We start from the raw sequence: 15,914 nt of genomic DNA on the forward strand, positions 1-15,914 counted from the left end.
CCCCGCCCCCGCATCCACCGAATTTCCGTGGGGAGACGAACGTAGGGTTTCATTCGCTTATGGTTTTTAGGAAATGATTAGCATTAGATACAACTACCGACATCATCTGTGTTTGTTGTCACAATGGGCCACACCCTTCGCTCTCGCTATTTCGTTGACCGAGAAAAGAAGTATGGAAAGTCTACCGAATATAATTTGTCTGTCTGAGGACGTTTCAAAAGCTTGTTAACGTTCATTCCTCTCCTTCGCCACCACCAAATCTCCACAATGTCCTCGAAACCCAGCCATAATAAATTCCTCCACGGACCACCACTTATAGCAGCCATAACCTCCGTCTGCTCAGCTGGCTTCCTCCTCTTCGGATATGATCAAGGTGTCATGTCCGGCGTCGTAATATCGTCCTACTGGCTTTCTAGCATGGGAAACCCAAGTACATTAATGATTGGAACAATAACGGCACTTTACGATGTCGGTGCTGTATTCGGGGCCATCGCTGCTGCATTTACCACCGAAGACCTAGGGAGAAAAAGAACACTTCTTCTGGGGGCATTTATTGTAATGGTAGGGGGTGTATTAATGGGGAGTTCTTATGAAAGGGTGCAATTTATGGTTGCACGCGTGATTACAGGGATTGGAATCGGATACGTTACTAGTGTAACACCCGTTTACCAAAGCGAGATTTCGGCCGCGGCGCAGAGAGGTTGGCAAGTTTGTTGTCAATTGAGCACTATGCTTTTCGGCCTCATGCTGGCTTATTGGATTAATTATGGGGTTTACTTTCGGAAATCTGAGTTGCAATGGCGATTTCCCTTGCTTTTTCAATGTGTTTTTGCGGTTTATATCTTAGTAGTTACGGTCTGGTTACCGGATACGCCGAGATGGTTGATAAGGCATGATGGAAATGAGGATAGGGGGCTCTTGGTGTTGGCTAGCTTGAGAGGCGTGGGCGTTGATGATGTTAGGGTCCAGAAGGAGAAGGAGGAGATTATGGGGGCGATTATGATTGAAGAGAAGGAGGAAGGCACGTGGGGAGATCTATTCAGGGACAATGGAATCAAGGCTAACAAAAGATTTTATCTGGCTTTGGGGATTCAGTTTATGCAGCAGATGAGTGGTGAGTCTGTTTTGATGCGTAATATATCTTCGTGGTCTAATCTTTATTCCAACAGGTATTAACATCGTCACTTATTATGCTCCTACCTTATTTCAAAGTAGTCTGGGGATGAGTCAAGAGAGGTCACTTTTCCTGGGATGTTTTTTACAATTATTTTATATCATCGCATCATTCCTTACAGTTCGTCATCACTCTAGATCCCCATATACTATCCCAATGTTCACTCCTTTCAAAGGCTAACCAAAACAGTGGTGGACTATCGACCGTGTGGGCCGTCGCAAACTCTTTATAACCAACGCCATCGGAATGTGTCTCGTCCTCATTGCCGAAGCCATTTGTGTTTCCCTCGAAACACCTACAGCTAGCATTATTGCGGTTATATTCATCTTTGCCTTCGAAGCCTGCTTTACATGGGGATGGATGGCCACAGTTTGGATTTATCCCCCTGAAATCCTCCCACTAAAAATCCGCGCAAAAGGTGCTTCTTTAGCCGCAGCCGCAGATTTCCTTGGTAACTTTTTAGTCGTGGAAATTACACCGCCGGCCTTGGAGAATATTGGGTATAAGACTTATGTTATTTTTGCGGTATTGAATGTGGTGAATGCCGCCATTGTCTGGTGTTTTTATCCCGAGACGGCGGGACAGTCGCTGGAGACTATTGATCGGCTTTTTGTAGGGACAGGATTGGATTTTAACGAGGATTATGACTCGGTAAATGGTAAATTTGCGGGTAACTTACAATGGAGTATGGTGAGGAAAGCCAAGGATTTGGGGAAGAGCGGGAGGCAGAGGAATGAATCGATGGTCGAGGCGATACTTGCCGGAGGGGCTATGGAAGCAGAAGCATAGAAGCCAAGGGAAAAACAATTTGGACATGTGGCGAATGGTGCCTAATCTCTCAATATGGTCTCTGTAAGTCTTTACACCTCTGGAGAAATTCATGGAATTTGAAGAATATCATCGAAATAAGCAGTTCTTATATCAGGTGGCATATTCGGAGCGAGACACTGAAAAATAGGAGATTCCATAGCGGATACTACAGTATTACATCCCTCTACCTGCGGTCGCAGTCCTTCTGCCTAATGTCCTATATCCAGGGACCTCAGACATAAAGGAAAGCTTCTTAGAAAGTCAAATCATTCTACTCCATAATCTAGCCCCCAAAGCCTATATTCCAGCATATTTGGACATGCAACAATTTCTGAAAAACAGAGCTATCCACGAGGCCAGGATATCGGGAAGCATATGGCGAAAAGAAATGCTTGTTGTGTACCATGACAGCAAATAATGATAAATGCGTTTGTGTATTGCTTAGGAAATGTTTCGTGTAAAATAATGGTGATGGAATATTCGTGGGAATATATAGACCAACTCTACAGCTCCTATAATCCTTCATATACGCTGGGAATTATATTGCGTATGTAAGGTTTGGACTCCCAGATTCAAACAAGCAGATAGATTGCGGGGATGAGGGGAGGCTTACATAAGCACTTGGCAAACCGAACAACAGTGAGATCCTCTACCACTCGATTTTGCCAAATCAAAACCACAATTGCCATAAAAGAATAAGAATCGTCCCACATATTAACTGGACTTGGAATAAGAATTCAGAAGTATACGGAAGTTTATCATGATGATCCTCATGTACGCGCAATCTGAAGTTCTGAGACAGAACTTCGGTATCCAGAGATCATCTTCCTGTTCATTCATGTATCAACAAACCCTCGAGAAATAATCTCTAGTTATCGTTATCATACCCATCAATCTAAGCCGCGTTTTAAAAGAACTCAAATTCTATGATTTTGCCCGTTCTCATTTGTTTCAAGTGGTAGCAAGCTTTTCCGACAACGTCCGTGGGAAGTATATGGGTTTTGAAACAGTGGTGTGTCGAATCATCTTCCACGAACCGGAGCTTTCTCTTGGTGACGATAAGACTTGGCGAATGGGAAGGTAGAAGAGATGAACTGTGGATGAGAAGAAACCGAGATGTCAGAAAGAGCCGGATTCCACAATTGGGAAGTTTAGAGAGTATGCTGGATTCATGAAGCATCTCCGTGGACAATGCGTATGAAGGCCTTCGTCACGAAAGGATGATAAAACATCAACATTACATTTCCACGACAATCTCGTCCGCACATATTGGTTTAGAACATTGGGAAACTTGATTGCTTATTTTCTGCGAGACTAGGGTCTTTCGTTGATTTCAATGCATTAGATCTGCGGTGGTTAATGAGGGTACATAAACTCAACAACGTCTCAAACTCGCACGGATGGCTCTACAGAGCTCCTAGATCTAGTGATCTGTGTAGTGCGTGCCGCAAATGCCTTTTACCCCAATTTACTTTTTTTCTATTTGCTATAATTTATGGGGAAAACCACGTAAGTCTTGTTTCTTTAAGTCCTTGTCGTTCATTCCAAGTTATTTGTGTGGTCTATAGTTGAATCATTCAGAGGTGATATCTCAGGATTTACCGCTTATTGAAAAACACCATGTCGTCGCACGAAAGGTCAGTAGGGTTCTAGATATATCCGATGAGGAGCAGCAGATTGAGAGTCCTATCATATTTGGCTAATCATAAGTTTAAACAGACATCTTTCATCAAGCTCAGTCTCCAGCACAACTCCGCTGAAAAAGAACTCCAGTAACATATCTACGTACCAAGAAGACGAGAGGTCTCAGCCAAAGTTAAAGTTATTCGAAAGTCCTCTGGCTCATGACAGACGAAAATACTCGGTAACCCCCACACCCCCGAGTGCCATATACAACATATCTGGTCCTATTAATATTGCTCGAAAACAATCATACGACGAATTAGCCGAAAATCAGTATGATGATAGAAAGATTGACCCTTTTCCAAAGGATGATGCGGAAGAAGAAATGTTCGAAACTCCCGAATTTCGAAGATATGAGGAGACAACCAATATGGAACTCTTTTATGACCTTTTCTTTGTTGCGAATTTGACAACCTTCAACGATGTTCACGATGTCAACGAGATTGATGCACTTAAGTCATATGCAGGGTTCTTTTGCATTCTTTGGTTCTTATGGTTACAAGTTAGCCTTTTTGACGTTCGATTTGTTACGGATAGTGTATTGGAGAGGATTGGAAAGGCGTGTCAATTTGGTGTTATGATTGGGTTGGCAATTGTCGGACCAGATTTCAATTCATCAGACCAAAAGCCCGGAGCTTTCCGGTCATTGGCAATCATTTTAATGTTTTCACGACTTGTTTTAAGCTTTCAGTATTCAGTTATACTGGTAAGCTACTCCGGCCCTTTGACAGAAAACTCCGTAGCTAACCAACGTTCAGTACCATGTTTGGTATTATAAGAATTCCAAAACTCCACTCTTTCTTATCGTTGTGGCAAATGGCATTGCTGCAATGATATATTTCGTTACTTTCTTGTTCGTCGCTCTCATATTCTTATACATCACTTTTAGCTAATATTTCCATAGTGGGTTCACGAAAGAAACATCTAAGACTGGAAAGGTATTTATTGTTTGGTATATCGCGGCTATCATGGAGACCGCCGTAAACATTGCTATATCATCGAAGTGGAAGGTCTTGAGCTTTAGAGGATCCCATCTCGTCCAAAGAATGACTTTACTGACTTTGATTATTTGTGAGTCACTGATCTTGAGATACAGATGAATGATCACTAACTCTTGTTGCAGTGGGGGAGGGTATCATTGGAGTTAGCAAAAGCATTGCGGATGTATGTGCCTCATAGCTGTTGGTCAATGGCTGTGATTTATTGACTTTCATATAGATTGCAGAACAGGAGGAGTCATGGACCGCATCACTAATTCTCACCATTGTATCAGCTGTTGGAATAATTGTATGTCTCCATTTCTCAAGATTTTCGTGTAGCCACTGACCATGCCAACAAGTACTTCCTCTACATGCTATACTTTGATTGGCTCAATCGATCCCAATTCGGCTCCATGCGCCAACAAATATGGGCATTTTTACATTTTCCATTCCATCTCGCACTAGTTTTTCTCGTGGAAGGTGCTGCGCAATTTATTCGATGGCGAAAAGTTGTCGAAGTAATTAAGTGAGTATTTCAACTCACCACGCCTCTTCTTCAAGGCCTCAGTATATTAATATCCCCAAAGTCTAGTCAGCAAAGAATATGTGGATAACTTCAAGAAAAATCCCGCCATCAATAGTCTCGACCTTAAAACACGCCTAGCAAACATCACCGAAACAATCTTTGAGAAATTTTCACCAGAATTCACACAAACGTTTACGGATACTGAAAAGGCTTTGTTCAATATCGGCAACACAACATTTAAATCAATAGAACAATTGGGAAATATTACGACTTTATTTTCTACCGTTCAAGATTCCTTATTTGATAATTTTGGGATTGATCCACCGGAAAGTGATAATGCAGTCACGGATCCCAACGAAGAATGGAATGAGAATTTAGGGGTTCTTACTCTTGTGGTAGGTATAATAAGCTCTTAAATTTCTTTTTCATCATCACGCATCACTTATCAGCGAGCACTCTTTATCCCTTACCCTCACTTCAATAATCTCCCTCTCCACTCCCTTAGCCCCAACTCAAAAACCTCAAATCAGCCCGCACTAACCCAGGTAGTTTACATATTTCTTCCTCGCCTCTGGTCTAACCCTCATCCTAATGAATATTCTCAACGTCCTCAGCCGACCCAAAATGACCCGCGCAGATAAAATCCGCATAGCGGTTAATTTCGTACTTTCTATCACATTAGCCGGTCTAGCAGGTATCTCAAATACAAACTCCGGATTCGCTTTTGCGCAAAGTGCGTGGGTTTTGCCAACTGTAGCGGGAACTTATTTTTTCGGTATGTCTCGTTTTTTATTTCCTCTTCACACATGGATGGGATATCGGGCCGGGTATGAGATGGAAAATGCGAGAATGATTCATCTTGCTAATTTTTGGTGTGGTAGTTATGTTGTTGGGTTGTACGAAGTTGTTGTGGTAGTTGTTAAATTAGGGAGTTAGTAGGAAAGAGATCGGTGAATTGTCGATGTGATGTGATGGGCACTTACTCGGTTTAGTGTTTGATGAAGGGCTGGCTACTGGGTTTTGGTTTCGTTTTTCTAACTTGAATATTCACTTTTGTGTTTTGCTATGTAGATAGATTTGGGGAAAAGATATAGTTGAAATGGGATCTGTATATGATCTTTTTTTATTGTTTTTTATGATATTCTTTTTTGACGGGCAAGTGAGAGGGTGTGCTAAATAGTTTGTTGTAAAATTCATTCTTGGCAAATTATAATAGGGTTTATAACTCTATGTATATTACACTCCATTAATACTCAAATTCGTCTCTTCTCCCCCTCCATAACAAAACCTAGAAAAGTATAAGATCCCTTCTTAGTAGGAATTTAATAAGTAAATATATCTAAGCTTATAATTTTAATACAACCTTAAATGAGATATCAAGGGTAGCCTACATTATATAGAGTACTTAATATCACTATATATAAACCCTACAAATCTAAGTTTAAATCTTAAGATCTTACATCATCTAGATCGAAGATATGCGAATATGGTCTTATTAATAACCCTCATCTATTTCATCCCATGCACACTTAAACTTAAACTTAAACTTAAACTAGCTAGTAACCTTAGTTTATTAATCTATATCTATAAAAATGGAATAGGGGTGATATAATTCTTATCATACTATCAGAATCGGTATATCAATAGTCAACAGTCAACTATCTTAAAGCTTTCCCTGGAAAATGTATGCTGTAATACGGATGTAAGATTATTAAGGATATACTTTCTAGCTGCGATGTGCAGATGCAGGGGAGGAAATATACTCTGTTATTTACGTACGTAATACTTACTTATCTACTGACTTGTGCAATGAGAATGGGTATATGGTATATTTACACAATCACACATTACTATTCCGCTCTAATGAGAAGCATGGAAAGATCCCTAAAACCTTACGAGGTAAAAAAAGAGGATATATCTCAAAAATTTATACTCCAACCAACCAAATCAACTAGATCAATTAGCTCAACCCACACCAGCACGCAAGAACTACAACGACCATTCGTTCCACAGAGTATCAAGTTCAAACAAACAAAAAAAAACCACAATCGAATCATGGGGCAAGCCCTCCCCTCCATCCCTCTGTTTCCAACCTTCAGTCACAAATATTGAATATCAAACCCGGAAAAGAAATACATGAAACACCATCTCGGGACACAAGACCTAAAATCTGAAAAAAGACATACATATATATAAACCTCCACTCTTAAACACACATTACTACATGTAACTTCGTAGACTACAGTCTACAGTCTACAGTCTACAGTCTACAGTCTACAGTCTACAGTCTACAAGAGTTTATATTCAGGTATCTAGGTAGTGTAAACTTCATATCAAATAGTACGGTCGAATTTCATATATACAAACCAATTCTTACACCAAACCTTCTCCACCTTTTAACCTAGGATTCCAAGAGGAATGAAGTAGGTACGTTGGTACCGTTGGGACATTCCCTCCTGTAGATATTGTCTCCTAAATGAACATTCACCTAATCTTACATCCATTTGACTCCTCATACTTTCTTCCTCAAGTCTGCTCATCGATGGGTGACGAACAATATATATATATGACTATGCTGACGCGAATATTCTTGTCATGGTTGCCAATCTCCTATAGATGTATTAATATTGTTGTTGATAAATCGCAATGCTGTTGAAAGAATGAAGTCAAGAAGTCGAGGTGCGACGTTTGGTTTATACTAGTCTTGTTGGGGTTAGCTGTGTGGCCTAACCTTACACCTCATTCATCATTTTAATACGTGATAGCTAGAGAAAAGGCAAGAAACATTGAGATGTGCTTAAGCCTCGGTATATGATTTAATGTTTACTTGTATTGTTAAAAACATACTTGTACATTGCCTCCTTTCCTCTCCTCTCCTATCCTCAAATTCTCCCTCGTTAGTTTTAGCCACGTGCTAGTGAACCGTATAGTACAAATCAGCCAATTAATGAACAAAGAAAAATCCTAGATACCAATACTGATGCCAATACTCCTAGTACATTTCGCTCCACCGCCCCCTTGAGCCCAAAATATCATCATACATAGAATTCATCCCAAATGAAAAGAAGCATGAAAATCTCCCAATACGCCTCCACACAACTCCACTTCAAGCCCTTCATCTACATTCTAGCCCCCGCGCCACTCCTCGTACCACCCACTTTTCCTTTAACATCCCACGCCCAATTTCTCCCCTTGGCCGCATCAAATGACCTACCCACTCTCAACGCATCGCTGACCATTATGGGTTCCTCCATTAAGTGCGCATACGTATGATATGGCACAACGTCATTTTTTCTAGTTTTTCGTTCCCCTGGTGCGTTCTTTCCATCTAATTTCTTCTTCTCCTTCAAAATATCCTTGAGTTCTTGGTCACTAGAAGTGATTTGCGCTTTCAAGAACATTAAGTCAGTAGATTTTTGAAGGGATTCCATGACTGGAATACGGGATTCATAGGGAATAATGGAGGGGTTTGGAGGATCTGTGGGGACAATGGTAGGATCGAGGCGCGCGGTAGGTTGGAGAAGAAGGTTTTGGATGTCTATTGATTCGCCAGGAGGAATTGCGGTGTCATGTGAAGGGGTTATACAATCCATGTCGACTTCTTTTCTTAGAACATGATCAATATCCACCGCGGAGAAGTAGGCGCAGGATTGTGGTAAATCATTGATTCCCATTTGTTGCGAAAACATAGCTCGCGTCCACAAATTCGATACTTGTAATGCCAATGCGGCACGATATTTGTCATCATCTTTAACTAGATATCGGATTTCATCGTGAACGGTGATGGCTAGCCGGGCATTGATATTGTAGCGACGAATCAAGTAGTCCATGGATACGATGAGGAGATGTAAATAATCTACCCCCGATGATTGAATTGCCCAATTGATGCGTGATGTCATGAAGCCACCCTTTGAAACGTAGCGTGCCATCAGGGCTTGTGTTATTCCTGCACCCAAAACTGGGGTCCGTGGCTTTTCTTGTTCTGCGAATTCTTCCAACTTGTTGAACACAAAGCTTTCAGTTCCCCCACGCCAGAAGGGCCCGGGATGGAGAGCTTTTCTATTGGTCTTCACGCCTTTGGTAGCTTTATAGAGATTGGCAGCAGTCTCTGAAGTTTCAGATTCCGAAAGACTAGGATTGAATTGCCGGAGCAGGGTTGACGCGAACTTCAAACCAGCCCCGTATATCCGACCGTAGTTGAAGACTTTGGCATCATTCCTGGTGATACCAAGGATACTCGCTGTTCGAGAGTGAAGATCCGTACCAGCTGCTTTGGTACCCTCTAGAGTCATAAAGCCGACGGCATTCCCGCCATGTAGTTTGAACTGGGCGTCTCCAACGAGACTAGCAATCCATAATTCTTCAGAATCCACATCTGCACCAACAAAACAATAACCGGGTGGTGCCTTTATCATTGATTTTAGTTCTGAGCCGACACGATTCTTCTTGGCATTACTTGCTGTAAGCCATGTGTTTTCGACAGCCCTCCGGGTCACCGTCCCCATAGGAATGACCTGTGGTAAAATATAGCCCGTCTCTGACGGCGATTTTAACTGTGGCTTTGACTGCGATTCCGATTGCGATTCGGACTGCGATTCTAATTGCGACACCAACTGCGATTCTGATGTTGCCGAGCCCTTTGCTTCATCTGTTTCATAGACAGCCATCTGGGACTCTAATTGATTTTCTGATTGTGATTCTAATTGCGATTCTGAATGTGATTCCGACTGTGATTCTGATGTTGCAGGGCCCTTTGCTCCGTCCGTCTCGTAGACAGCCATCTGGGACTGTATACGTCTTCTCGCACTTATCCAGTAAGAACAAGAAGCATTCATCTGAAGTGCTTCTTTTGCATACGAAAACTCGGATGAAAGTATACCTTTCTCGAAGTATTGCATGTAACTTTTCGCCATTGGATTTCCACACCTTGCCAATGGTCCGTCCTTGTGCGGAATTTTGAAGTAAGCAGCGGAAGTATCGTCTCGTAGAGCCATATCAGGAGCTTCAAATGCATTACACTCTTGCATCTGCTTTTCAGTATACTTATGTGCCTCTTCAATTGGGACTCTGAAGGTCCAGCCATATTTGTCAGACCATACTAATGGATAACCATCCCAGGCTAGGCGTAGAAGTAACGGCGCGATTCGAGTGCGGACCGATAAATTAATAGGACCAGCGGCTGTTGGGTAGAGATCCTTATACCATTTTGGCTTACCAGCCATCTTTTGTTTAGCTGGCTTCAAATCCCCGTCCTTTGTTCTTTTCTTCAGGTACTTGATCTCTTGACCGGACCAATCAAGCTGTCTCAGCCAAGGATCTTTACTCCATGTCGGTTTATCATCCTTGATCTCCAACGCCTTCTCTTTAAGTGCAAGAAGTCGCTCTTGCACTGCATCAGACAGTTTGAGATATGTAGCTTCGGCATTCGCGACGTAGGATTCCCATGACCTATTGACTGGGAGTATTACCGATGAGAGATGTCTCAGCGCCGCGAAACTGACGGGATGCGGGCATGTTTCGATGAAATTGGGAAATACTCTTTTGTAAACTCGATGGGTTATGTCAACGTCCGCTGCACAATAATCTAAAAGTGAATCAAGCTTCGCCATGATTTCTTCGCGGCCACATTCACCAAATGCATCTCTTTCCGCTTTGTCGATTGTGACATTGAGATGAAATTTGGCAACATCCCTCAATGAATTGACAGAACTTCTGCCTATCCATAATTCTGCTTCCTCCTCTTCCATAAGAGACCTTTGCCCTAGCAATGATGCTAATTCCGCATTGTCCGTCTCCGCAGCGATCTTTTCGCGTAATTCTCGATCTTTTCTATGCTTCATCCATGTTGGTCTTTGACGTGAACACATTCCATTGACAGCAACGTGTAATGACATAGTGTCCAAGAAGTTATTCTTCGATTGAACTATGTCGTATTCTTCAGCTACCCTTGCCCGATCATATCCGATGTTATGCCCGACAATAATTCGAGGTTTAGTTGGATTTCCGAGAGGTATCAGTTGACGGTCGCTGGTGGTTTCCCCCTAATAGCCACGGCGACAACCAAGTATACCAATGTGTAGGACTAACGGCACAAGCCATCACGGCAAATGAACTTTCTTTCCACATAACTTCCGTATCGAAACATAACATATCCTCATTTGGCGCCTCGACGCTTTCCATCGAACCATCGCCACCGTATTTCGTCCATCCGCTTTGATGTGACCATTCTAGCGGCCGAGGAGGGGTTTCCACCTTGGCGAAATCCTTCGCATATGTCAAGTATGGTTCGGAAGCATCAATACCTAATTTGTAGAAATGCTCATCAAGTGTGTCACCATGTAGTTCAGGAAGGTCGAAGCATATTGGAGGGGCATGGTCGGTGTTTTTCCCAAACAGTTCATGCCTTCGCAAATGATCCATTGAGAGATCTATGAGTTCTTGGGAAGGAGGCGATTGTTCCGTCGCGAATATTTGAGAGTACACATAACCACTTATTTGTTGTACTCCTATCTCATTTAATCGAAGTTCCGGGTCGTCTTCTACATCTGCTTAGCTGAGGTTCAAGTCAAATGTCAAGATCTTCTTCACATACTGAGTTGACCAATTGTACTGGCTGACTCTTCCCTTGCAGCATCTGCTTCGGTGGAATATGTTCGCCATGGCCTAAAGGGTATCAGGATATGTTGAGGCTTCTGGGCTCGATACTTTGCAAGGCGAATAAAGCTTGCGCTTGGCCTACTTGCACGACCAGCGCGGAGTGAAAGAAGCATGGTATTAAAAGAAAATTAATTGTATTAAATCATTGTTATGACGAAGTTAAAATACAATATTGAATTGAAACATCAAGCAAAACACGATATAACGGATTGTTTTAGTGATGTCCTCGGAAGCCTCGAAAATTGTAGCCCTCTCAATAATTTTTCTTTTTTTCTGCGAGCGGGGGCGCGATCCGCGATACGATCTACGGAGTGTTCGATGACAAAGCTTTTGCGAGGCCATAGATAAGTCTCATATACAAGGCTGCGTGGAATTACACGAGGCTGGCTATACAAAATCTCTGCTCGTCCGCGATAAGAGGTATCTAACAGCTCTCTTCGCCCCTCACTTCACTCTTATCGATTGGTTGATTAATGGGTGCCTTCTCCGTGTGCAGGTCTGGTGGAATTCGAAGTTGAATCCAATGTGGTTATTGATTTAATGATTTACATAAATTCAAATAAAAAAAGGTTATTCTGATGATATAGATACTTTAAATTCAAAAATATATCAATATACATTTTTAAGTTATTTGTTACGAGGTTTGCCGTCTAGATCACGTGGAAGTGCTCTAGGCTCTCGAGGTGGTTTATAACTAGGCGTCAAGCAGGGACTTAAGTAATGACAATTATGATATGCAATTCGTAACTAACAGTAGAGTATACTAAATGATTGATCTTGAGCACGAAGCTCTATACAAAGGAAATCCATCTTGATTATATAGACCTTCGTGTTCTGAAAGTCGATCGACTCTTGAAGGGCCGATCGATTCTCAGGGCCGATCGATTCTCACGAAGTCGGTCGGCTTTCGGATCAGGTGACACTTGTCACATGATACTGCTAACTAATTGGTTACCTGATGCGGGTTATGTTACGCCGTCGTAACATTATTCCTTTTTATACTAAAAATAATAATTCTTATTCATTAAAATATATATATCTAGATAATAGTTAATGATAAATAAAAGCCTTATAATATTTAAATACCTAGATACAATATTATTCGTTATATTATTATATAGGGAGTTCCTAGAACTGTATGTATATCTGTGTCACGATTCACCATTAGGATTGATGGTGTTACGATGGTAGCAAACTGATTAATTAGGAGAGCTTAGGCCGTGTGCAAACACGATCAGATTTCATCGAATTAGTATGTGATCTTGGTCACCTGAAGATCGTATGCGCACGCACCATCAGAAATCGCGTGATAAGGAGTCTTGAGGAGCCAGAAAGCTCCTAGGGGCCCCCTTTATTGTTCAGTATATAGTCAGAGTAGTTTCATAGTTTAGGAGCTTCGTGCTCAACTTAGTTATCAATTAGTTTACCTACATTCTACTTGATCTAGTAACGACTTCACTTCCAAGTGAAGACTAGTGATAAAGCCTTAACCCACAACTACCAATCAGACGAAACCTCAGGCAGCCGCTGCCTCCGGTACAGTATCGTTACAATCTGTTACGCCGGGTAACAAGAAGACGCTCACGTGCTACCAATATCATGTGACTGACTCAGTGAGGATCAGCAAGCTCAGTACTGAGCCATACTGATCCTACTGATCAGCTAGAACACGAAGGTCTATATAATCAAGATGGATTTCCTTTGTATAGAGCTTCGTGCTCAAGATCAATCATTTAGTATACTCTACTATTAGTTACGAATTGCATATCATTATTGTCATTACTTTAAGTCCCTGCTCGACGCCTAGTTATAAACTACCTCGAGAGCCTAGAGCACTTCCACGTGATCTAGACGGCAAACCTCGTAACAATATCATTGTTTAACCGCCATATCCATCTTTTTCCGAATCGAATAATCCGACTGTAACGATACTGTACTGGAGGCAGCGGCTGCCTGAGGTTTCGTCTGATTGGTAGTTGTAGGTTAAGGCTTTATCACTGGTATTCACTTGGAAGTGAATTCGTTACTAGATCAAGTAGAATGTAGGTAAACTAATCGATAACTAAGTTGGGCACGAAGCTCCTAAACTATGAAACTATTCTGACTATATACTATCGATTTCCTGACTGCTAGCAGAGCTAGCACATCACGTGATTATACTTTTCACATGATACTAATCCTGCGATGGTGAATCGTGACACCGACATTTTGGCCGCCAGAAGTTACATTTTTGTTACTTATTCCTTATTCCTATACTAGTGAGACTTCGGGCCTGGTAGCTCTCTTTTTAGTGTAACCATTACTAAAATTCAGCTGCCTACGCTATAATTACAACTCAAAACCCTAAAAACACAAAAACCCACGGAGCACTACAGCACCACCACACCAACACTTGTTTATGATTAGGGGAATTGAATTTGCCTTCTCGGAGCATGATAAGAAAGAAACAAACAAACAAATCATTCCAACCTCATCTCTTCCTCTTTTCTTACTACCTACTGACATATTACCATTACGCTTATGTGTGAAACAAATCTCATCAACAATCAATTAAAGGACGGGTACTCGATCCCTTAATATCTTTGGGCTTCCAGCTTCCAGCTTTCTATTTCTACTTCTATTTTCATTTCTATTTCTATTTCTCTACTCACTTGATACTCAGTACCTACTCCGTACCCTTCCCTCTCTTTCATTTAAATCACACCAAGCGTGAGCACATTGGAGTGCATTTCATTGAGTCTTGTTTGTGAGCTCCTAACTGTCTCTGTGTATTGTACTCGAATTCACCAGAGTATTTATGTTGTCATTTCTCATTCATCTCTACATCCCAAAATGACCTCAGGCTATCCATATTCACCTCATTACAATAATGGAAATTCGAATACAGCTCCAATCGGAAACTCATTCTCAAATCACCGTACGCCATGGAATAATGAATCTTTTGTTGGTAGAACGGAGGCAAATGAATCTTTAACCTTACCTCCAATCAGTCGGACAAATTCCGGGAATAGATTAGAGCTTCCCGGTTTATCCTCATCACCACTTTTTATTCCAGAAACTCGCACACGTCAAGTACAACCAGAACTATCTTCTCAAACTTACGGTTCAATGGCAAACACAAATGCCAATGCAATCGCAAACACAACTGCAACTGCGACTGCATCCACATCCGCATCTACAATACTTTCGAATCCAGAACGTGGTCGAAGTCATATAAAACGACCTCGGAGCGCATCTCCCTTCGATCTTCTTTCTTTTGATCCTTTTGATGAAAGCAACCGACACCGATCGCCACCTCCCCTTCTACCATCTCCAAATCAAGCGGCTCGACAAAATTCAAGAACATCCCCACAACGACCAAGAGATTCCTCTTTCTACGACGAGGACGCAGAGTCCCTATCAAACGTTAACTGGGATTCCTTATTTCCACAGCCCACCGGCGATATTGACGATCCTTTTGCATCGCCACCACGAATGCTTAGTCAAGCATCCAATCCTTACGGCGTAGTTGATCTCACTGATTCATCACCAGCTATGGCTCCTCCATCAGAAAGACGCAGAGCTCTTTCCGGCACTAGTTTACGTCCAGCTACGCTCACACGAGCAATATCACCAAAACGACGAAAGCCAACAACAGGCTCGAGATCCGCATCTGCAAAACGTCGCAAGCTTTCACCACAGGAAATGAAACCGGAGGATGATGTCGAAGTAGTTGATCTTGCCGAGAATGCAAATTTACAAGAATACGAAGCGGCAAAGGCGAAACGGCAGGAAGACTTAATCAAACAACAAAATCAGGATGAAGCAACGAAGCCAGTCAAATTGGTGGATTTTCAGTGTATTATCTGTATGGACAACCCTACAGATTTGACGGTCACACATTGTGGTATGTTTTCGATAACATGCGTTTTCTAGCATTTCTAATACAATATAGGCCATCTCTTCTGTTCCGAATGTCTTCACTCAGCACTACACGCAGGAAATAATGGCAGGAAAACATGTCCTGTTTGTCGACTTTAGTTAGCACTACGAGCTGCTGGGCGAAACCACCCAAAAATGGCACATTCCCTATATCGATCAAGTT

At 41.9% G+C, this 15,914-nt stretch overlaps 4 protein-coding genes across 4 annotated transcripts; 3 read left to right on the plus strand and 1 right to left on the minus strand.

Moving 5' to 3' along the window:
• Positions 1 to 267: 267 nt before the first annotated feature.
• On the plus strand, positions 268 to 1,963 carry SS1G_11591 (hypothetical protein; the record flags this gene model as incomplete). Its single annotated transcript, XM_001587548.1, has 3 exons — positions 268 to 1,114; positions 1,170 to 1,294; positions 1,364 to 1,963. 3 exons carry the CDS (start codon positions 268 to 270, stop codon positions 1,961 to 1,963), a joined length of 1,572 nt encoding a protein of 523 aa, XP_001587598.1.
• A 1,641-nt stretch (positions 1,964 to 3,604) lies between these two features.
• On the plus strand, positions 3,605 to 6,109 carry SS1G_11592 (hypothetical protein; the record flags this gene model as incomplete). Its single annotated transcript, XM_001587549.1, has 10 exons — positions 3,605 to 3,621; positions 3,704 to 4,373; positions 4,426 to 4,520; positions 4,572 to 4,738; positions 4,791 to 4,831; positions 4,898 to 4,954; positions 5,007 to 5,173; positions 5,244 to 5,568; positions 5,723 to 5,910; positions 6,055 to 6,109. The coding sequence occupies 10 exons, from the start codon at positions 3,605 to 3,607 to the stop codon at positions 6,107 to 6,109; spliced, it is 1,782 nt and encodes a 593-aa protein (XP_001587599.1).
• A 1,590-nt stretch (positions 6,110 to 7,699) lies between these two features.
• Positions 7,700 to 11,943, minus strand: SS1G_11593 (hypothetical protein; the record flags this gene model as incomplete). The annotated part of the gene is made up of 5 exons (XM_001587550.1): positions 7,700 to 7,783; positions 8,021 to 8,049; positions 8,388 to 11,085; positions 11,261 to 11,712; positions 11,766 to 11,943. The coding sequence occupies 5 exons, from the start codon at positions 11,941 to 11,943 to the stop codon at positions 7,700 to 7,702; spliced, it is 3,441 nt and encodes a 1,146-aa protein (XP_001587600.1).
• A 2,719-nt stretch (positions 11,944 to 14,662) lies between these two features.
• Positions 14,663 to 15,850, plus strand: SS1G_11594 (predicted protein; the record flags this gene model as incomplete). The annotated part of the gene is made up of 2 exons (XM_001587551.1): positions 14,663 to 15,716; positions 15,765 to 15,850. The coding sequence occupies 2 exons, from the start codon at positions 14,663 to 14,665 to the stop codon at positions 15,848 to 15,850; spliced, it is 1,140 nt and encodes a 379-aa protein (XP_001587601.1).
• Positions 15,851 to 15,914: the final 64 nt, after the last annotated feature.

Source organism: Sclerotinia sclerotiorum, genomic scaffold, assembly GCF_000146945.2.
Source record: "Sclerotinia sclerotiorum 1980 UF-70 scaffold_18 genomic scaffold, whole genome shotgun sequence".
Taxonomy (NCBI): domain Eukaryota; kingdom Fungi; phylum Ascomycota; class Leotiomycetes; order Helotiales; family Sclerotiniaceae; genus Sclerotinia; species Sclerotinia sclerotiorum.